At 48.2% G+C, this 23,276-nt stretch overlaps 1 protein-coding gene across 1 annotated transcript; it reads right to left on the reverse strand.

The window, feature by feature from the left end:
- Positions 1-9,292: 9,292 nt before the first annotated feature.
- LOC134983968 (gastrula zinc finger protein XlCGF57.1-like) lies at positions 9,293-22,601 on the reverse strand. Its single transcript, XM_063949611.1, has 2 exons — positions 22,427-22,601; positions 9,293-11,539 (listed from the first exon to the last, which is right to left on the reverse strand). The coding sequence occupies exon 2, from the start codon at positions 11,337-11,339 to the stop codon at positions 9,825-9,827; it is 1,515 nt and encodes a 504-aa protein (XP_063805681.1). The 5' UTR covers positions 11,340-11,539; positions 22,427-22,601; the 3' UTR covers positions 9,293-9,824.
- Between the last annotated feature and the right edge of the window lie 675 nt (positions 22,602-23,276).

Raw genomic sequence — 23,276 nt, forward strand, 5'->3', positions numbered from 1 at the left:
TCTGCGCCTCGGGCTAGAGTTTCTGTTAACGGCCACATATCCTCCACTTTCTCTCTACAGAGGGGGACGAGACAGGGTTGTCCGTTGTCCCCGATCCTATTTGCTCTGGCCATAGATCCTTTGGCCTGTATTGTTAGATCCTCCCCTCGGGTGGCGGGCCTCCAGTTGGGTGGCAGGGCAGACAAAATTGCTCTTTATGCAGACGATATTATGCTGTTCGTACCTGATTATTTTACCACTATGCCTCATATTTTGGAAGTAATTGACACTTTTGGGGGATTCTCTGGTTTGTCCATCAATTGGGATAAGTCATGCATCATTCCGCTTAGGGGTCCCTGTCCTGTCGGCCCGCCCGGGGGCCTGCTGCTTCGATGGGTGGACTCCTTTAAATACCTGGGGGTATGGGTTACCAACCGGTTCTCGCAATTTATTGATCTTAATATACGTCCACAAATGGACTATCTACGGTCTCGTGCCAGGGTGTGGAGTAAATTGCCACTTACTGTTACGGGAAGGATAAACCTAATTAAAATGGTAGTATTACCCAAAATGCTGTATGTCCTCCAACACTCCCCTGTCTATCTCCCCCAGAGATTGTTTAGTATTATAGATGGTCTCTTGTCCTCACTGGTTTGGTCCAACCGTAGAGCTCGCATTAAATTGGATATCCTAACTAGGCCTCGGAACTTGGGTGGTCTGGCCCTCCCTAAACTTAGCTTCTATTACCTAGCAGCTCAATTATTCCATCTAATTCCTTGGGTCTCTGACTCGTCTGGGGACTTATTAATCTCTTACATATTGCTAGCATCTAAGATCAATTTATCACCCCTCCAGCTCCTCCTTAGCGATAATGTAGCACTCCTTAAGATGCCGTTGGTTAAACAAGCAATAATGGTTTGGAGACAGGTACACTCGGTTCTGGGGGGGGGGGGTTGGGATCCTGACACCCCATTGATGCACACTCGTGCTCTCACACATTTCATGTCCCTACAAATGGGATCGGTGTGGGGACGCTGGGGAATTTCTTCCCTTAATCAACTGTACTCCTCGGGCACGCTTATTTCTTTTGGGCAAATGCAGGCTGAGTTTAATGTACCTGCATCCTATTATTATAGATATATTCAGCTCCGACACGCATGCGCGTCTCAGTTTAGCGATGCTCCACCTCTCCTTCGGAAGTCCCCGGTTCACCTGCTCCTGACAGATACTTTGGGTTCTGGGACGGTTTCTGCTCTCTATTACGCTCTGCTTGGTGCCCATCATTCTGACAGTCTCTTGCACCTTAAAGCTAAATGGGAGGCTGATTTGGGACCGGTTTCTCTAGAGGTATGGGAGGAGGCCTTGGGGAGTTCACGTACCGCTACTACCTCGGTTCGAGTTCAACAGATACAATTGTTTATATTACACCGAGTCTACATCACTCCCACTTGTCTGGTTAGCATAGGGGGACGGGGTGACCCTGGGTGCCCGAAGTGTGCCTCTATGAATGGTACCTTCTGGCATTTACTGTGGGCCTGTCTGGTGGTGCGGAACTTTTGGCAAGCGGTGGTGCGGATGATGGCCTCCACGGGAATCCCCTTTGACGTATTTACCCCTCTTGTGTGTATCTTGGGGGTCATAGACAAGGAGATTTTGGATGCTAATTCTAGAAGATATATTCTTAATTTATGTGCTTTGGCCAAGGTACTGATAGCTCGTTCTTGGATGGCGACTACGGGCCCTGATATCAACAAATGGATCCCGTTAGTAAACTCGGTTGTGTCTCATGAAAAGTTTGTCTATATGTCTAGGAAAGCCCCGGATAAATTTTATAAGATTTGGGATAGGTGGGTTTCGTCCCCACTATACCAGTGTACCCGGGCTTCTGCCTCGCACTGATACCTGGTCATTTCATATGTCACCATTGCATGTACCACTGTAAAGAAAGCACGACACTCGTTTTGTTAACCTGTAATTGTTTGCAACTTTATTAATGTAGATGTGTTTGTATATACGATTATGCTGAATTATATGTATGTACACATAGCGCATGTCCTTTTATGTTGGTTTGTTATTGTATTGTTATGATTGTCTGTCTGTTTGTTTGTTTGTTTGTTTGTTTGTTTGTTTGTTTGTTTGAAAAATTAATAAAAACAGATGGAATTTAAAAAAAAAAATAGAATGGTTCAGATTATCACTTTTTCCAAACATTTCTTATCAAGCAAACTAACGTGGGGAACCAAGGAACATATTGGTGCTTCATGGCAACATAAGAGCACAAAGAGTAAATGGACAAGCATTAGCAATACAAATGCACTAAAAGGCCCTCTAAGTGATGGAGAAAGGGAGGTAGGTGGATAAGCAGTTTATTGTCCTCTATGATCAGTTGTGTGATTGTGTACGGAACCTTTCAGGGGCTGGGTAGCCTTGTTAGGGGCTGGGAAGTCTACAAATTTTCAATGACAAGACAAAGTCTATAAAAGCCTGCCCCTCTCTCAGCGGAATGGTAACAAGCATTGTAGGGTGCCTAGCAGGGCCAGTTCTAGATCTTGTGGCGCCCAGGGCAAACATTTCCTTTGCACCCCCCATTTAAAACACCTGAGGCGTGCATCAAAAATATTGGGGTGTGGCTTAATGGGGAAGGGGGTGTGGCCACATAATAGTACCAATCCACATTACACCGCACAGTTGTGTACGCCAGTCACATTACACCACATAGAGTAACCCCTTATACACATTATGCCATGTTAGAGCCCCTTATACACATTACACTAAACATTACATTAAAGCAGAGCCCCTTTATACGCATTACGTCAGGTAGAGACCCTTTTATACCCGTTACTCCTGATAGAGCCCATTATACACGTTACGCCAGGTAGAGCCCCGTACACATGTTACGCCAGGTGAGACCTGCATGGAAGGACAGTAAAAATATCAAAGGGAGGTGGGCAAAATAGGGCATACAACAGTGGTTGTTACACCAGTTATAGCTGACAAAAATTGTCGTCCCCCCCCCCCTCCAATATTCTGCTAATATTTAAAGTTTCTGCATAAGTTGTTCTTCCACAAATGTATTCTGTTGTTAGTTTCCCACCTACAGTTAATGACTTAGGGGTACATTTACTAAGCAATGAAAAGAGCGGAGAAGTGAGCCAGTGGAGAAGTTGCCCACGGCAACCAATCAGCACAGAAGTAACATCTATAATTTGCACACTATAAAATGATACAGAGCTGCTGATTGGTTGATGGGGAATTTTCTCCACTGGCTCACTTCTCCGCTCTTATCACTGCTTAGTAAATGTTCCCCTAAATGTGTCTTACGTCCTAAGATTTACGGCAGTGACATTTAATTTCTCAGTACAAAATTCTACCTCCCCACATCCCTAATATTCATAACAGGTAATTTATCCTGAAGTGCTCAGTCTGCTGCTTAATAACAATGTGACGTGCTTACAGCCTCTGGCCTCAAGTACCACGCTTAGCGATGTGGCAGCGCCCCACCAAACTGCAGAGATGCAGTGCTGCAACTACTCCCCCCTCCGACCTTTGTACGGCCACTTCTAGAATGCAGTCAGATGTCATCGCGCACTGCAGAGAATTCTGGGAAAGTGGGAGTGTTGGCGCTGACTGCGCTAAGCTGCCTGTACTGAATTTAAATAAACCATGGCAACCTGTGAGCATGCGTGGCACCAGCAGGGTGACTGTGTCGGCACACTTATGGCCGCAGCTCCCAGAGCAATAGCCCTACTTGCCCAGGGCAAGAACCGTTCCTGGTGCCTAGCTCAACATGTAGTACCAAGCTAAAAAGTAAAAAAATAACTGCCTTCAGATACGGTAAAAAAAAAAAAAAACACTGGAGGGAAATGAGCACTGCCGTGGAGAGGGAACAATGCAGTCACAGGGGCAGCTACTTATCATTGGAGGTCCAACAGGCAACTTTAACTGATAGAGAAGAGAAACAGCTATACCTCTGAACCACCTCCAGGTCTTGAGCAGCTGGAAGAACCTCCCGTCAAAGCCCTGGCATGAGTTCCAGATTTCAGGGGATAAGAAGATGCCACCACTTTGTCCATCTAGGACATCTGCCCATCAATATTCAACAACAATATTCCTATGGAAAAGATGTGGAGTGGGCGGGAGGATTGTGTTATTGTCAACTATGAGGGGGGATAGCTAGCTTAAATAGGGAGATATTAAATTAGAAGATGCATACGGTCACTCAGGTGACGTGGCAGGGGAACAGTTGGACCCATGACTTTGAGAGAAGGTGAAAGGAGTGGACCAGGGATAGTTTTCAGTTGGTGAAGCAGTGACCCACCAAAACCATTAAGGCCAGATATCTTCTGGCTCTACTAATAGCACCAGTAGCAGATAAATATCAGTGGTCTTTTTTTTTAAGGAAATGGACACTATAATATAATCATGCCATTTATTTATAAATTAGGTGAGCAAACTAGGACCAAACTGGTTCCTAAGAGAACCATAGAGAGATATACTGTATGATGATGAACCAAGGAACCCTTATAAGTATTCTCATGAACAGTAACATCCCATCATCCTGGCAGAGTATAGAGCCAGGATGAATCTTCTTCTGAAGAGGCCAGGAGATAACCTTGGTCAGCAGAAATAGCGTGACATTTGTTGGAGTATAAACATGTGGCCTGGAACAGACTACTGCCACTGTTGACCTTCTTCATCAAGTCCATAGAAATATGCAGATAATTAAAGTGCCAGAAACACATGGTAGTTTTCAGATGAGGCTTCTTCTTTTCCTGGGGCAATGGCAGAATCTTGTTCTTCTCTCTGAAATTAGAGAGTAATACGACTCTGGTAATCTGGTTGATGTTTCCAGAGCAAAGATAAGCTGGCCACACACTGTCCAATCCATCCACAGATGAATAGAATGTTCCTCTGGTGACAACCTGAATTCTAGACATGAACATCAAAATCACCAGGTAGGTCCATGGGGTCTCCAGTACACACACATTTTCATTTTATTAATTTTCTGAATCTTTTCATCTTAATTTATTGCAGTAATTTAAGAAGGCTCAATACAGGGCCACCTAGTTAAGCAGATCCCTCCTCCTCCTTCTCTCCTGAGGGAGTCTTTAGGGCCCTGAGTAAGAATTGATTGTGCCAGTATGGGCTGATAATAGTGCTGTGTCTTTTGCCACATATTTTATATAGGATGGTCTTCAGGTTGCCGGTGGCGGGCTTCCTGACGACCACCATACCGGCGCCGGAATCCCGACCGCCGGCATTCCAACATCTTTTCTCCCTCTTGAGGATCCACGACCCCCCTGGAGGGAGAATAGATAGCGTAGCGCGCCACCGTGCCCGCAAGGGGTTCATTTGCACGCGCCCAGCTGTCGGTGTGCCGACGGTTGGGATTCTGCTGCCGGTATGCTGGTCGCCGGGACCCTGACCGCCGGCAAACCATACTACACCCTTTAGATAGTGGACATTCCAGTATATGGTTCGATTATACATGTCAGTGCTTGCTGCACATGTGTAAGAGATAAGAATTGTTAACATTATTGTGTACCAGCCAAGTACTTGTTATCATATTGTAGCATCATATGGGGATAAGATCCACCCAGATTCCAGGTTAAATACAGGAAATACTGCACTTGAGACTACAATACATAGTTGATGTCTATCATGTAACTATCTAGATGTAGGAAGATGGCCGAGGCTCCGTGGAACCCACACCCAGTTATTTTGAAAGGGGGGTTTCAAAACAATTGGTTACAGACCAATAAAAAAAATGTATTACATTATGGGAGTTGCATAAGGTATGCACTAAAGAGAATTCTTATTTTATAATTTAACCTGTATACTATTGTAATGCCACAAATCCGGTGCCGGAACTTAAACTACATGTGGGTATTAAATAAATCTGGTTCGGTCAAGATCAGAGAGGCAGATCTGCTTTACCCCTCAGACACAATGATGACACACGGTACAGGATCCAACTCCATTTTATTATTCTATGCTCAAGGGACAGTGATCAGAATGTGTAACAATTACATTAACAAAGTATGTAAAAATTGTGTTGAGAACTCGTTGTTTACGTACACAACAAAGAAACTTGAGTATAAGCTGGCGTTGTCTCTATAATAGGTCAGTCTCGTATAACCAGCAATAACAGTAGACGGGTGAATTGCAGGATTAGGTCAGCAAGCTGGCGTCTTTATATAACACAGTCTCGTATAACGGCCCTCATTCCGAGTTGTTCGCACGCAAGCTGCTTTTAGCAGATTTACTCACGCTAAGCCACCGCCTACTGGGAGTGAATCTTAGCTTCTTAAAATTGCGAACGACGTATTCGCAATATTGCGCTTAGACCTCTCTTAGCAGTTTCTGAGCAGCTCCAGACTTACTCGGCATCTGCGATCAGTTCAGTGCTTGTCGTTCCTGGTTTGACGTCACAAACACACCCAGCGTTCGCCCAGACACTCCCCCGTTTCTCCAGCCACTCCCGCGTTTTTTCCAGAAACGGTAGCGTTTTTTCACACACTCCCATAAAACGGCCAGTTTCCGCCCAGTAACACCCACTTCCTGTCAATCACATTACGATCAACAGAACGATGAAAAAGCCGTGAGTAAAATTCCTAACTGCATAGCAAATTTACTTGGCGCAGTCACACTGCGGACATTGCGCATGCGCGCTAAGCGGAAAATCGCTGCGATGCGAAAAAATTTACAGAGCGAACAACTCGGAATGACCACCAACCAGCGATGATAATTGAGCAGGTAAATTGCGGAAACAGGTTAGTAAGCTGGCGTCTTTATATAACACAGTCTATATAACCCGCCTTTGTAATAGCAACAAGCACACAGGTATACTAGCTTTAAGTACCCTAGCCGCCTCACTACAGCTCAATATTACCATAAGGAACTTTCTTCAGCAGAAACACGTTAGCAAGAGGAAGCAACATTGCCATAAACCATACATTGAACACCTTAAATACATATTATGCCAGCACTATACTCCTACAATCTAACCACAATACATATTCAGCATTTAACCTTATATGTACAACATTTTCTTATATATTTTCCCATTTCCTTCTCTGGCCCTGAGAGTCGGCAGCGGAAGGGCAACCAGGGTCTCGCCACCTGATGCGGCACTTCTGCCACCGCCGACCCAACTCCTCATCTTCGGCGCCACCCGGGATGCAGAGCACTGCACCGGGGTTGCACCCTTGTGTCAACGACTGCTGAGCTACGCTGCACCGTCACCGAGTGCTTCCTACAGCCCCACTGTGTTCCGTCTCTCCAGGGATCTTCTCTGGGTCCTTCTTACAAGGGGGATAAGGGTGTCCTCCATGGTACCTGTGTGCCCGTCGCCTGCAGGTCTTCTCTTCTGCGGCTGGATGGCGTCTCGCACTGCTGGTCGGGATCTCTTCAGGGACTCCGGCTACTCGTCTGGTCCGTCGCTTCCCCGGGTCTTCGGTGATGAAGCGCCGCCAGCCTCTCCGCACTGACAGGTACCTCCACGGGCAGCTCTCCTCCTCTGCGAAGTCCTCACCGATGCCGAACCAACACAACCAGGATCCTCTTCTCCTTTGCAGCTTCGCTCTGGTCCTCGGGTCTTCAGTCCTGGTAAGTTATTCTCCCGTCGCTCCTTTTCCTCTGCTCGATGGCTCCCACAGATTCAGCAATCCAATCCCGACTCCCCCTTTCTATGCTGGGTACCCGCTTATATGGGTCTCTATCTGCTCAGTGCTCCCCTGCCCTAGGTCCTAACTGGTTCCCTAGCCCCAGTAATACAACCTGGGGGCCCAATCAACAGGGGACAATCTTCCCGGGCCTGGCTGTTGCTGGCCAGAGGGGGGGGGGCAGCTCTAAATATAGTGGCGCCAATCTACCTGCCCAGGGCTGACAGGGTCAGTCTGTTTTGTTCATGTGTTTGTAAATCCAGTCATCAGGACACAGAGACATGTGAGTTCACTGCTGTGCTGTTTATTCCCTCACCAACTCCAGGCACACTGCACACTGGACCACCCACTTCCCAGCATCCCCCTGGTCCCAGGGACCATCACTGAAGATTCAGGCTTACCCAGATTAGTAAGGGAGTGTCTACAAATATAAGCATTCTAATACACTAACATCACACAGCTCATGTTATCCTATGGGCTATATTGATTTCTACCCATATGTGAGGGGACAATTTACCCAGGGGGACCCCTGTTTGTCAATATAAACAAAATAAAAATAAGAAACACCTACATATGTGGGGTGTTACACTATGGAACAATGTAGTACATAAGATGAATTCTCTAGCTGCTAGTGCCTTACCCTACCCTTCCCCTTAATGCGTAAACCTAACCCCCCCTCCCCCCCTTTCTGCAGCCTAAACCTCCCTTTTAGTGCCTAAACCTAACCCCCCACCCCGTGGTGCCTAAACCTAATCCCCTCCTCGCAGCCTAACCCTACTTCGCCCCCCCCCCCCTCCCCACAGCCTAACCCTAACCTCCTCGGTGGTGCCTAAACCTAACAGCACTTTCCCCCCACCCCAGCCAATTCCTAACCTTCCTGGCTATACTTACCTTTGGGATCCCGGCTGTGGGTATTCTGGTGTTGGGATGCTGACCTGGTCGGGATTCCAGCGTCTGTGCTCTGACGGGTGTCGGGATTACAGCATCGGTATTTCGACTATCAGGATCCTGACAGCTGGGAACTTGAATGTATACCACAACTGAATAGCAGGCGCAACTGATTGCAGGAATAATCGGAGACGAAGAGTTCCCCAAACATTTCATTGTTATTCAATTCAACATTAGTCCATTCAGCACCCTCTGTGACGCCGACGTTGGCATCCCCATGTCATTCTTCTGCGCTGGGATCCTGCGAGCAGATGGCCCCAGGGAGTGTCGATAGGTATATATAGGTAAATCCCTTTTAATGAAAAGCTGAACTGAATAACAATGAAACGTCGGTGAACCCCTTGTGTGTTGCCTGATTATTCCTGCAAGTGCAGCCTGCAATTTAATAGTGTGTGTCTATATATACGAGAACAGCCATCATCATTACGCCCCCAGCACCCCTGCGTAAACAGACAGCATAGCCACCATCCCCCCTATAAAGAGACAGCACGGGCACATCATCACACCCCCCAGATCACCCCCCTTCCCAGATAGACAGACGCTGCACCAACAATAAGCCCCCCCCACCTTTCCCATAGACATGCAGGACAACACCATCACCCGCTCCACATAGATAGACAGCATAGCACCATCATCCCCCACCCCACCCCATAGACAGGACAGCACCATCAACCCCTCCCCCCACCCCCTCCCCATAGACATTCAGGAGTACCAGCGCTGCCCCTGGCATGTGTCTCACCTGGTACTGCTCCACGGAGTCACGTGCCTGGTCGCTGGCAGGGTCAGTGAAGCTATAAGCAGCGCTGCTACAATGTCTCCCTGCACCACCGGCATCAGCGCCTCTATCCTCTCACAGAGGAGGAGCTGGCAGCTCCTCCTACGTGTCAGCCTGAGCGGCCAGCCTCGTGAAGTGAAGGGAGCTACTGTGCGAGCCGAGGCTGAGCTGTTACAGAAGAAATAAAAACTCAGCTCCTCCGCAATATATTGGCAGCCAGGGGGCGTTTCTAGGTACTCGGAAACCCCCCCTGCGTGCCCGTATGACACCCTATTTTATGAAGCTGAATAACCTGTATTGCCTGAGTATCTCAATGAAGCTAAGTATTACCCTTTACGTTTGTTTGTTTGTTTGTTTGTTTGTTTGTCTCTTATAATAAAGTGAGTTGATGTTATTCAGTCCACTGGTCACATGTATCTATGTTCACTTCAATCAAAAAAGTCCCACCATTAACAAGATCACTCAACCTCCTCTCCAGAGTGAGTCTTCATGTGAGCCTCGAGCAAGCACTTCAGTCGGAAACTTTGACCACACTCAGAACATGGGAACGGCTTTTCCCCTGTGTGAATCGTTTGGTGTACTTTAAGACTGTTTTTATTGGCAAAATAATTCCCGCACTCTAAACACAAGTAAGGTTTCTGCCCAATGTGGATTCTCTGGTGCTGACGTAAACCTCCCTGATCGTGGAAGCATTTTCCACACTCAGAACAAGAAACCGGTTTCCCTCCTGTGTGGATTAATTTGTGACGTTGGAGACTTGAGTTGCCTGTAAAACATTTTCCACATTCAGGACATGAGTACAGTTTCTCACCAGTGTGGGTCCTCTGATGCCGCACAAGATGGGGCTTACAGTGGAAAGCCTTCTTGCACTCCGAACACTCAAATGGTTTCTCTCCAGTGTGAGACCTCTCATGCCGAATGAGACTTGATGTAATACTGAAGGACTTTCCACATTCAGAGCATGAATACGGCTTCTCGCCTGTGTGAGTTTTTCTGTGAACACGAAGATTTGACTGAGAAGGGAATGATTTCCCACATTCTGAGCATATAATTGTGTTACCAGTATGAACTGCTTGATGTACTAAAAGCTGAGGACGGCTGGAAAATCGCTCCTCACACTCAGAGCATGGAAACGGCTTCTCACCTGTATGTGTTCTTAAATGTCTGTCAAGGTTTGGTCTATAATTGAATGTTTTTCCACACTCAGAACATGAAAACAGATTTCTCCCAGTGTGATATGCATGATGTCTCGTGAGGTTTTTTTTGCTGGTAAAACACTTCCCACACTCAGAACATGAAAATGGCTTCTCTCCTGTGTGACTTCTTCCATGCTCCACCAATGTCTGATTACTAGTAAACTGTTTCCCACATTCCGCACATGAATAAGGCTTCTCGCCCGTGTGGCTTCTCTCATGCCGGATTAGAGAGCATTTCCTGGGAAAACACTGCTTGCATTCAGAGCACTGAAATGGCTTCTCACCCGTGTGGGATCTCTGATGTCTTATTAGAAGGGCCTTACGGAGAAAACATCTCCCACATTCAGGGCATTTCATCTTTTTGTTGTGGCATCGCTCATGTCTGGTCAGCTTTGTTTTTGAATCAAAGCATTTCCCACAGTGACTACACTTATTTGCATCTCCAGCTTTGTGACTCTGCTTATGTCTGACAAGGTCGGAGTTGTTAGAAAACCTTACATCACAGTCAGGACACTCGTACCCTCTCTCTGTGCCCGGTCTTGCTTTAGCAGCAGTCCTCTTTCTCTGCTTAGTTACTGATGTGTTTTCGGTATCAGCATTTTGGCGGTTTCCTTCTTCAGAAGACTCTCCATCTGATGCTGTGGGACTCCCACCTTCGTATGACCATTCCGTATCCGAATCTCCAGATGACTTTTCTGTATCAGAGCCTAGAGGATTTCCATCTTCAGGTGAAGACATGTCCATGAGATCTTCTACATATGTTTCTGTGTCGGCCATCTGATACGTGTTCTGAATCTGAGAGACCTGGGTCTTTATGCGATATTGAATCCCTGTTTTTATTTTCCACACGCTTTCTTGTTTCTGGTTTATATTTACTATGATTTTGAATCTGGACTTTTGGATCAGACTATTTATAACACCCAGTGAAGAAATAGCGACAGGAAATGTTTCGTGTTTGTTTTTGACCTCTGATAAATCTGTTGGGAGAAGCAATCATAAAGCATTCATGTTAATGAATATATTCTATCACAGCAAAGTCACACAGCCTTCCCCTCATCTGTATCTCCTGTATCTGCTCTTACCCTTACTAACAAGACCGCTAGAACACTAATAAATGGTCCCATCATCTCCCGTGTATTTCTCTGCATCCTTCTAGTCATCTAACTGGCACCACACTGACTGTGTGGCTGCCAGGCTGAGGGGGACATTTACTAAGCAGTGATAAGAGCGGAGAAGTGAGCCAGTGGAGAAGTTGCCCCATCAACCAATCAGCAGCTCTGTATCATTTTATAGTATGCAAATGATAGCTGTTACTTGAGTGCTGATTGGTTGCCAGGGGCAACTTCTCAACTGGCTCACTTCTCCGCTCTTATCATTGCTTAGTAAATGTCCCCCTTAGTCTCCTCACCAACCCTATTTGCTGTAACCCTAATATGGGCATTGCAGTGACTACCCATTCCCTCCAGGGAGCCCTCCACATAAAGTCCTCAGCAACCCCGAGTCACAGTATCAGGGCACTGAAGGCTCTTGCCCGTTCTGACCCCTAATAAAGGTACATGGAATAAACCAAGAACAATTTCCAGACTGAAGCAAGTCTGCTGGGCGCATCCTGCAGCTTATACCTGGTGCTGTTATGCATGGGTACAGGACAGAGCTGAACGCACGTCAGTTCTGCAGACAATTTTGCTCTGCGCATGTTCCGCAGCCTACGCTCCTCTCCTTGTGATGCAGATTCATACGCAGCTCAGCCACGTCTCCACTTGCAGCAATAGCGATCTAACTGGGCGGCAATGAGGCGGTCAAAGTAAGGCAATGTTCAGTGAGGGCGTGCCAAGGGCATTGTGGGCTTTGCAGGGTTGTGCGTATGTGGAGATAAGCCTGTTTTCGGACATCTGTACACCGTAACGCCTGTCTCAACCCTCTCTCTGCCCCCTCTCTTCCTCTCTCTTTTTTTTACTCTCACCCCTCTCTCTCCCCCATCGCCCCCTCACTCTCTCTATTTCATTCTCTCCCCCTTTTTCCCCACTTCTCTCTCTCCTTCTAAGTCTTTCTCTCTGTCCCTCCCTCTTTCTCTTTTTCTTTCCCCTCTCTCTCTCCCCTACCCCCCCCCCTATATATTGTTTTCTCTCTCCCTCTTTCTGTCTGTCTCTTCCTTACACCTCTTTCTAGCTCTGCCCCCCCCCCCACACACACACACACACACACACACCCCTCCTCTCTCTTTCTCTTTCTCTCTCTCTCCGTCTTTCTATGTCTCTCTTGCTTGGTAAATAGACTCTTTTATCTTTCCAGGATATGTCATCACTCGTAGCCCTCCATGAAAAAATAGAGTGACATCCTGACACCTTATAGGAACCTGACGCACACAATGACACAGTCATCACCCAGACACATCCCCTGGTGTTACTGTATAATGACCCATTCCCAGCAGTCACCTCTCCAGTCATCACCCAGACACATCCCCTGATGTTACTGTATAATGTCCCATTCCCAGCAGTCACCTCTCCAGTCATCACCCAGACACATCCCCCGTTGTTACTTTATAATGTCCCATTCCCAGCAGTCACCTCTCCAGCCATCACCCAGACACATCCCCTGGTGTTACTGTATAATGCCCCATTCCCAGCAGTCACCTCTCCAGTCATCACCCAGACACATCCCCTGATGTTACTGTATAATGTCCCATTCCCAGCAGTCACCTCTCCAGTCATCACCCAGACACATCCCCTGGCGTTACTGTATAATGTCCCACTCCCAGCAGTCACCTCTACAGTTATCACCCAGACACATCCCCTGGTGTTACTGTATAATGTCCCATTCCCAGCAGTCACCTCTCCTGTCATCACCCAGACACATCCCCTGGTGTTACTGTATAATGCCCCATTCCCAGCAGTCACCTCTCCAGTCATCACCCAGACACATCCCCTGGTGTTACTGTATAATGTCCCATTCCCAGCAGTCACCTCTCCAGTCATCACCCAGACACATCCCCTGGTGTTACTGTATAATGTCCCATTCCCAGCAGTCACCTCTCCAGTCATCACCCAGACACATCTCCTGGTGTTACTGTATAATGTCCCATTCCCAGCAGTCACCTCTCCAGTCATCACCCAGACACATCCCCTGGTGTTACTGTATAATGTCCCACTCCCAGCAGTCACCTCTACAGTCATCACCCAGACACATCCCCTGGTGTTACTGTATAATGCCCCATTCCCAGCAGTCACCTCTCCAGTCATCACCCAGACACATCCCCTGGTGTTACTGTATAATGTCCCATTCCCAGCAGTCACCTCTACAGTCATCACCCAGACACATCCCCTGGTGTTACTGTATAATGTCCCACTCCCAGCAGTCACCTCTCCAGTCATCACCCAGACACATCCCCTGGTGTTACTGTATAATGCCCCATTCCCAGCAGTCACCTCTCCAGTCATCACCCAGACACATCCCCTGGTGTTACTGTATAATGCCCCTTTCCCAGCAGTCACCTCTCCAGTCATCACCCAGACACATCCCCTGGTGTTACTGTATAATGCCCCATTCCCAGCAGTCACCTCTCCAGTCATCACCCAGACACATTCCCTAGTGTTACTGTATAATGCCCCACTCCCAGCAGTCACCTCTACAGTCATCACCCAGGCACATCCCCTGGTGTTACTGTATAATGCCCCATTCCCAGCAGTCACCTCTCCAGTCATCACCCAGACACATTGTTAGGGTCTCCTGCCCTGTGCTGCCACGTCGTCATGGCAACCGGGAGACAAGTGCTAGTGGAGTAACCTGAGCGCAGCTGATACTCCGGTTCGGGTCTTTTGCTGTGCAGTGGTTATAGGCTCTGTGCACGGCAGGGGATCCGGTGCTGGTTTTTGTGCTCACAGTCTGTGAGGTCTGAGTGGGGCGTGGACAGCACCTGCTTTATAAGGCCTCTTTTCAGGGTAAGCAGATGCTGCTGAATCTTTGTTGGTTAGTCAGTTCATGAAAGTTAGCCAGTACTGTGTAGCTTGTATTTGTTTGTTGCTTACTGCAAATAGGCCTGGGGATTTGGTATTACACTCTGCCAATCCAGACCTAGCAGTAAGACTGGAGTCAGTCGTTTAGCTTGCTGGGGTTCTGTTACTACTCTGTGAACTTAGCAAGTTTGCGGCTGTATTCTAAGACTTGCCTGTCTAATCCTGTCTCACTGTGCTAGGTGTCAGGGGTCAGTTTAGTGGCAGTAAGCTAAAACCTGTGCACTGCAAGTGAGAATTAGGATTGTGGAGACTCTCCTTGTGTCTATCATTCCATCTCTGACCAAGGAGTTTACTGCCACACCCGTTGGTAACCCTTTAGGGTTTTGCTGTTGCCCTTAGCAACAGCATTTCGGGTTCTCTACGTATTAAAACACAACATCTTGCTTTTTCCATCTGAGCAGTTCTAATACAAGGGAGATACCCAGTTCCTTAGCCTCTGGGCTTCTCTGTTCACTTTGTGTGTATTTTGTTACCCTATCACCTTCTGTGTACGTTATGTCATATTCCCCAGTTTGTCTGTGAGTCCATTTGTTTTGCATAACAGTTCAAACACCAGTACATTCCTGCAGACACTGGAGTGCATAACAGTTCTGACACCAGTACTTTCCTGCAGGCACTGGTGTGCATAACATATTCAGCAGCCTAATACTCCTGTTGAAATTTTGTGGGAATATGGAGCATACCCCTCAAAATACGTTGCAACAGGTGGTCGATCAGGTGCAGGTCCTGACTCGACAATTTAATGATTTGTCCATTAAAATGCACACCTCCCAGGCTGCTGGCGGAGCTCCCGCAGCAGCAGCACCTGCAGGGGTTAAGGAGCCGAAAGTAAATCTCCCGGATCGTTTTTCTGGAGATCGCTCGCAGTTCTTTTGTTTCAAGGAGAGCTGCAAGCTATACTTCCGGCTTAGGCCTCAGTCTTCTGGGTCGGAGATTCAGCGGGTGGGCATAGTGATTTCCTTGCTACAAGAAGACCCACAGGTCTGGGCATATGGGTTGCAGCCTGACTGTCCGTCGCTTAAAAGTGTTGATGCTTTTTTTACGGCACTGGGCATGTTGTATGATGACCCTGACAAGACGGCCTCAGCCGAGGCTCAGATTTCGATCCTTAAGCAAGGGCGAAGGCCAGTTGAGGTTTACTGTACGGAGTTTCGGAGGTTGGCCCATGATACCCAGTGGAATGACCCAGCCCTGAGACACCAGTACCGAAGAGGTCTTTCTAACCAGATAAAGGACCAACTGGTACAATATCCCTTGCCTGATAGCTTGGATCAGCTCATGCAGTTATCCATCCGGGTGGATAGACGGCTGAGAGAGTGTAGGCTTGAAAGGGAGACTGAGATTTCCTTCCTTCCCAAGGGAACCTCAGACTCTGAGGAATTTTCTGAGGAGCCTATGCAGATTGGGGCTACCCGCCTCTCCTCGCGTGAGAAGACGCGGAGGAGACAGCAGGGGTTGTGTTTGTACTGTGGGAATAAAGGTCATGTGGTAGTATCATGCCCAGAAAAGCCGGAAAACTTCAGGGCCTGAGGGTGATGGGAAATATCCTGTCAGGCCAGAAGTCAGAATTTCCCAAGAAGACTTTTATCATTCCGGTGACCTTGAAGATCCTCGGTCAAACTGTCAAGACTGAGGCCTTTGTGGACAGTGGGGCCGACGGGGTTTTTATGGACCGCCAATTCGCCCTGAAACACTCTGTTCCCTTAGTACCCTTGGCATCGGAAATTGAGATTTGTGGGTTAAACGGGGAACCATTATCCCAAGGTAAAATTACCTCTTGCACTAGCCAGATTTCTTTGTTTATTGGAGCCACACACTCTGAAAAATTGTCCTTTTATGTGACTGTCTGTACTTTTGCCCCATTGGTGTTGGGGTTACCCTGGTTAAGGGCCCACAATCCTCAATTTGACTGGGTCTCTGGGGAGATTCTTAGTTGGGGTACTGATTGTTTCAGGAGTTGCTTGAGCCTTCCAGTCAGGCTCTCGCAGCTAAGTTTGCCAGGATTGCCAGGGTGTTATGCAGATTTTGCGGACGTGTTCTCCAAAAAAGTTGCAGAGGTACTACCTCCCCATCGCCCCTATGACTGTGCCATTGATTTGTTGCCAAATGCTAAGCTTCCCAAGAGCAGGTTGTACTCCCTGTCACGTCCTGAGACTCAGGCTATGGCAGAGTACATTCAGGAGAACTTGGCTAAGGGATTTATCAGACCTTCACAGTCTCCAGTTGGGTCGGGGTTCTTCTTCGTGGGTAAAAAGGACGGTTCGTTGCGACCCTGCATCGACTTCAGGGAATTGAACCGTATCACGATTAAAAACTTATACCCACTGCCTCTCATTTCGGTCTTGTTTGACCAGCTTCGTACTGCCACCATTTTTTCTAAGATTGACCTACGCGGTGCGTACAATCTAATCCGAATAAGAGAGGGGGATGAATGGAAGACTGCCTTTAATACCCACTCAGGGCATTATGAATATTTGGTGATGCCTTTTGGGCTCTGTAATGCCCCGGCAGTCTTCCAGGATTTCATGAATGATGTGCTCAGGGAATATTTGGATAGATTCTTAGTTGTATACTTAGATGACATCCTAATCTTCTCCCATTCCCTGGAGGAACATCGGAAGCATGTACGCTTAGTCCTCCAGAAACTCAGAGACCACCGGCTTGGGGCGAAGCTGGAGAAGTGCGAATTTGAAGTTCAGCAAATCGCATTTCTAGGATATATTATCTCCCCAGAAGGTTTCCAAATGGAGGGTTCCAAGGTACAGGCAGTCCTGGATTGGGTGCAGCCCACTAGTTTGAAGGCGCTTCAGCGTTTCCTGGGCTTTGCGAATTTTTATAGACGATTTATCGCTGGATTTTCGTCTATAGTGGCGCCCTTGGTGGCACTCACTAAGAAAGGGGCGGATGTTGCTCACTGGTCTGGTGAGGCTAAAGCGGCTTTTGCCCGTCTCAAAAGGGCATTTGTTTCGGCCAAGGTGCTGCGACACCCAGATCCAGAGCGTCCTTTTGTGGTGGAGGTGGATGCCTCTGAGATGGGTATTGGGGCAGTGCTTTCTCAGATGGGAGTGTCTGATAATCGCCTTCATCCCTGTGCTTACTTTTCCCGTAAATTTTCGCCTGCCGAGATGAATTATGACGTGGGTAACCGGGAATTGTTGGCTATTAAGGATGCACTCGAGGAGTGGAGACACTGGCTTGAGGGGGCTAAGTTTGTGGTCTCAATTCTCACTGACCATAAGAATCTGGCATATTTAGAGTCAGCGAAGCGTCTCAAAGCCAGGCAGGCACGATGGGCTTTGTTTTTTGCTCGCTTTAATTTTTTGATAACATATCGCCCTGGGTCAAAAAACATCAAGGCTGATGCGCTCTCGCGGAGTTTTGCTCCAATCCAGGAGACCACCGAGGAGCCGTTGCCCATTGTTTCCCCATCATGTATTAAAGTGGGCATTACCCAGGACCTCTTATCATTAGTCCTTAGAGCACAGGAGCAGGCTCCTCCAGACCTTCCGGTAGGTCTTTTGTTTGTGCCTCCTAGGTTAAGACAGCGAGTGTTCCTGGAATTCCATGCCAAGAAGTCGGCAGGTCACCCGGGTATTGCCAGAACTCGGGAGTTGCTATCTAGGGCGGTGTGGTGGCCCTCGGTGGCTAAGGATGTGGATCAGTGGGTTCGAGCATGTGACATCTGTGCCCGAAATAAGACTCCTAGAGGGGTTCCTGTTGGCCCATTACATCCACTCTCTATCCCATCTAAGCCATGGACCCACATTTCAATGGATTTTGTGGTGGACTTGCCCAAATCCTCGGGGATGACAGCCATCTGGGTTGTCGTTGACAGGTTTTCGAAGATGGCGCACTTCGTTCCACTGGTTGGGCTGCCATCAGCCAGACGCCTGTCTGAATTATTTATGCTGCATGTTGTGCGTCTCCACGGGTTGCCACTTGATGTGGTCTCTGACCGCGGATCCCAGTTTGTGGCCAAATTCTGGAGGGCATTTTGTTCCGATCTCCAGATTTCTGTCAGCTTGTCGTCAGGCTACCATCCGCAGTCTAATGGGCAGACTGAAAGGGTGAACCAGTCCTTGGAGCAGTTCCTCAGGTGTTATGTCTCCAAGTGTCAGACTGACTGGGTTGCTCATCTGTCCATGGCGGAGTTTGCCTATAACAACGCGGCTCACTCTGCTACAGGGATCTCTCCCTTCCTTTGTGTGTATGGGCATCATCCTAAGGCCAATTCTTTTGACCCCCTGGACTCCACGCCTGGTGGTTCCTCTGTGGTTTCGGTCCTTAGAGGTATTTGGCGGAAAGTGAAGAAAGCCCTTGTGTCTGTGTCATTAGTGACCAAAAGGGTTTTTGATAAGCGGAAAAGACCCTGCAGCTTCAAATTAGGAGACTTCGTCTGGTTGTCTACCAAGAATTTGAAGTTGAGACAGCCATCTCATAAGTTAGGCCCCCGGTTCATCGGCCCTTATAAGATCACCAGGGTTATCAATCCGGTGGCATTTCAGTTAGATCTGCCCCGTTCTTTGGGTATCAATAAAACATTTCATTGTTCCCTTTTAAAACGGGCGATTAGTAATCCTTCTTCCAGTGGAAGACCTTCCCCTCTTCTGATACGTGGCCAGAGGGAGTTTGTTGTTGAAAGGATTCTTGACTCCAAGGTGGTTCGGGGTCGGCTGTCATTTTTGGTGCACTGGAAGGGGTATGGCCCGGAGGAGCGGTCGTGGGTGCGCAGTTGTGATCTTCATGCCCCCAGACTGATACGCTCTTTCTTCTCGCAGTTCCCCGATAAACCCGGTGGTAGGGGTTCTTTGACCCCTCGTCAGAGGGGGGGTACTGTTAGGGTCTCCTGCCCTGTGCTGCCACGTCGTCATGGCAATCGGGAGACAAGTGCTAGTGGAGTAACCTGAGCGCAGCTGATACTCCGGTTCGGGTCTTTTGCTGTGCAGTGGTTATAGGCTCTGTGCACGGCAGGGGATCCGGTGCTGGTTTTTGTGCTCACAGTCTGTGAGGTCTGAGTGGGGCGTGGACAGCACCTGCTTTATAAGGCCTCTTTTCAGGGTAAGCAGATGCTGCTGAATCTTTGTTGGTTAGTCAGTTCATGAAAGTTAGCCAGTACTGTGTAGCTTGTATTTGTTTGTTGCTTACTGCAAATAGGCCTGGGGATTTGGTATTACACTCTGCCAATCCAGACCTAGCAGTAAGACTGGAGTCAGTCGTTTAGCTTGCTGGGGTTCTGTTACTACTCTGTGAACTTAGCAAGTTTGCGGCTGTATTCTAAGACTTGCCTGTCTAATCCTGTCTCACTGTGCTAGGTGTCAGGGGTCAGTTTAGTGGCAGTAAGCTAAAACCTGTGCACTGCAAGTGAGAATTAGGATTGTGGAGACTCTCCTTGTGTCTATCATTCCATCTCTGACCAAGGAGTTTACTGCCACACCCGTTGGTAACCCTTTAGGGTTTTGCTGTTGCCCTTAGCAACAGCATTTCGGGTTCTCTACGTATTAAAACACAACATCTTGCTTTTTCCATCTGAGCAGTTCTAATACAAGGGAGATACCCAGTTCCTTAGCCTCTGGGCTTCTCTGTTCACTTTGTGTGTATTTTGTTACCCTATCACCTTCTGTGTACGTTATGTCATATTCCCCAGTTTGTCTGTGAGTCCATTTGTTTTGCATAACAGTTCAAACACCAGTACATTCCTGCAGACACTGGAGTGCATAACAGTTCTGACACCAGTACTTTCCTGCAGGCACTGGTGTGCATAACACACATCCCCTGGTCTTACTGTATAATGTCCCATTCCCAGCAGTCACCTCTCCAGTTACATCCCCTGGTGTCACTGTATAATGTCCCATTCCCAGCAGTCACCTCTACAGTCATCACCCAGACACATCCCCTGGTGTTACTGTATAATGTTCCATTCCCAGCAGTCACCTCTCCAGTCATCACCCAGACACATCCCCTGGTGTTACTGTATAATGCCCCATTCCCAGCAGTCACCTCTCCAGTCATCACCCAGACACATCCCCTGGTGTTACTGTATAATGTCCCATTCCCAGCAGTCACCTCTCCGGTCATCACCCAGACACATGCCCTGGTGTTACTGTATAATGTCCCATTCCCAGCAGACACCTCTCCAGTTACATCCCCTGGTGTCACTGTATAATGTCCCATTCCAAGCAGTCACCTCTCCAGTCATCACCCAGACACATCCCCTGGTGTTACTGTATAATGTCCCATTCCCAGCAGACACCTCTCCAGTCATCACCCAGACACATACCCTGGTGTTACTGTATAATGCCTCATTCCCAGCAGTCACCTCTCCAGTCATCACCCAGACACCCCCCCTGGTGTTACTGTATAATGTCCCATTCCCAGCAGTCACCTCTCCAGTCATCACCCAGACACATCCCCTGGTGTTACTGTATAACGTCCTATTCCCAGCAGTCACCTCTCCAGTCATCACCCAGACACATCCCCTGGTGTTACTGTATAATGTCCCATTCCCAGCAGTCACCTCTCCAGACACATCCCCTGGTGTTACTATGTAATGCCCCATTCCCAGCAGTCACCTCTCCAGTCACATCCCCGGTGTTACTGTATAATGCCCCATTCCTAGCAGTCACCTCTCCAGTCATCACCCAGACACATCCCCTGGTGTTACTGTATAATGTCCCATTCCCAGCAGTCACCTCTCCAGTCATCACCCAGACACACCCCCTGGTGTTACTGTATAATGCCCCATTCCCAGCAGTCACCTCTCCAGTCACATCCCCTGGTGTTACTGTATAATGTCCCATTCCCAGCAGTCACCTCTCCAGTCATCACCCAGACACATCTCCTGGTGTTACTGTATAATGTCCCATTCCCAGCAGTCACCTCTCCAGTCATCACCCAGACACATCCGCTGGTGTTACTCTATAATGTCCCATTCCCAGCAGTCACCTCTCCAGACACATCCCCTGGTGTTACTATGTAATGCCCCATTCCCTGCAGTCACCTCTCCAGTCACATCCCCAGGTGTTACTGTATAACGTCCTATTCCCAGCAGTCACCTCTCCAGTCATCACCCAGACACATCCCCTGGTGTTACTGTATAATGTCCCATTCCCAGCAGTCACCTCTCCAGTCATCACCCAGACCCCCCCCCCCCCTGGTGTTACTGTATAATGTCCCATTCCCAGCAGTCACCTCTCCAGTCATCACCTAGACACACCCCCTGGTGTTACTGTATAATGTCCCATTCCCAGCAGTCACCTCTCCAGTCATCACCCAGACACATCCCCCGGTGTTACTGTATAATGTCCCATTCCCAGCAGTCACCTCTCCAGTCATCACCCAGACACATCCCCTGGTGTTACTGTATAATGCCCCATTCCCAGCAGTCACCTCTCCAGTCATCACCCAGACCCCCCCCCCCTTGGTGTTACTGTATAATGTCCCTTTCCCAGCAGTCAACTCTCCAGTCATCACCTAGACACCCCCCCTGGTGTTACTGTATAATGTTCCATTCCCAGCAGTCACCTCTCCAGTCATCACCCAGACACATCCCCCGGTGTTACTGTATAATGTCCCATTCCCAGCAGTCACCTCTCCAGTCATCACCCAGACACATCCCCCGGTGTTACTGTATAATGCCCCATTCCCAGCAGTTACCTCTCCTGTCATCACCCAGACACATCCCCCGGTGTTACTGTATAATGTCCCATTACCAGCAGTCACCTCTCCAGTCATCACCCAGACACATCCCCTGGTGTTACTGTATAATGTCCCATTCCCAGCAGTCATCTCTCCAGTCATCACCCAGACACATCCCCTGGTGTTACTGTATAATGTCCCATTCCCAGCAGTCACCTCTCCAGTCATCAGCTGAATTATCTTCTTGGTGAGTACCAGGATCTTCTGGTCATTGTGCCTCTCATGTATCATTGAGTGAGGTGGAGGCACTGTGATGGGGCTGTAGGTTCTTTTCAGTCCTCTTGACTCATGGGGACGGCTGCTGCAATCAGTAAATGGCTTCTTTACAATTTGATTCCTGAGAAAGAGAGAACTATACGTATTACACAAATAAATCTCATTCTCATATTATAGTTCAGGCTTATCAACTTTCCGGGGCAGCTGGGGCAGCATAACAGGGGGCGTGGCCTCATCGTAGGTGGGCAGTATGGGGTCATGAATGCGCAATCGCGTCATAGTGGCCTTGTCTCACCTATTCAATGTTTACCGTTTCAGTGTGAATTGCGTCATCGGGCTCCCTAGACCACCCACAATGAAGGGCGACTGAGGAGGGCTGCGGTGGGTGAGTCCTGATCCGGGAGACTTGCCTACCTTTCTGGGGGCCCGGAGAGCCACATAATTTCTGTGTCCCTCCCAGCCGATCCGGGAGGGTAGGTAAGTATGTTATAGTTACTTTAATATAGATTGGCAATATTACATGTGAAATGGTTGTTTTGTCATGTTTGACTGATTTTAGGGTGGGCCCCCTTCACCTTGTGGGCCCCTGGACATTTGCCAGTCTAGCCACCCTGTATTTATGCCACTGGCCATACATCAGTATACGTCAGAGTTTTGACTATATGCATAATTAGAATAATACAAAGGAGGTATTTATAACTTATACGTATCTTTAACCTAATTTAGATCCCGACTGCATGACCAACTGGGATCCGGTCTTTAGGCCGACAGTAAGTAGGTCGACACTGTC

The sequence above is a fragment of the Pseudophryne corroboree genome (assembly GCF_028390025.1).
Source record: "Pseudophryne corroboree isolate aPseCor3 chromosome 3 unlocalized genomic scaffold, aPseCor3.hap2 SUPER_3_unloc_3, whole genome shotgun sequence".
In the NCBI taxonomy this organism is placed as follows: domain Eukaryota; kingdom Metazoa; phylum Chordata; class Amphibia; order Anura; family Myobatrachidae; genus Pseudophryne; species Pseudophryne corroboree.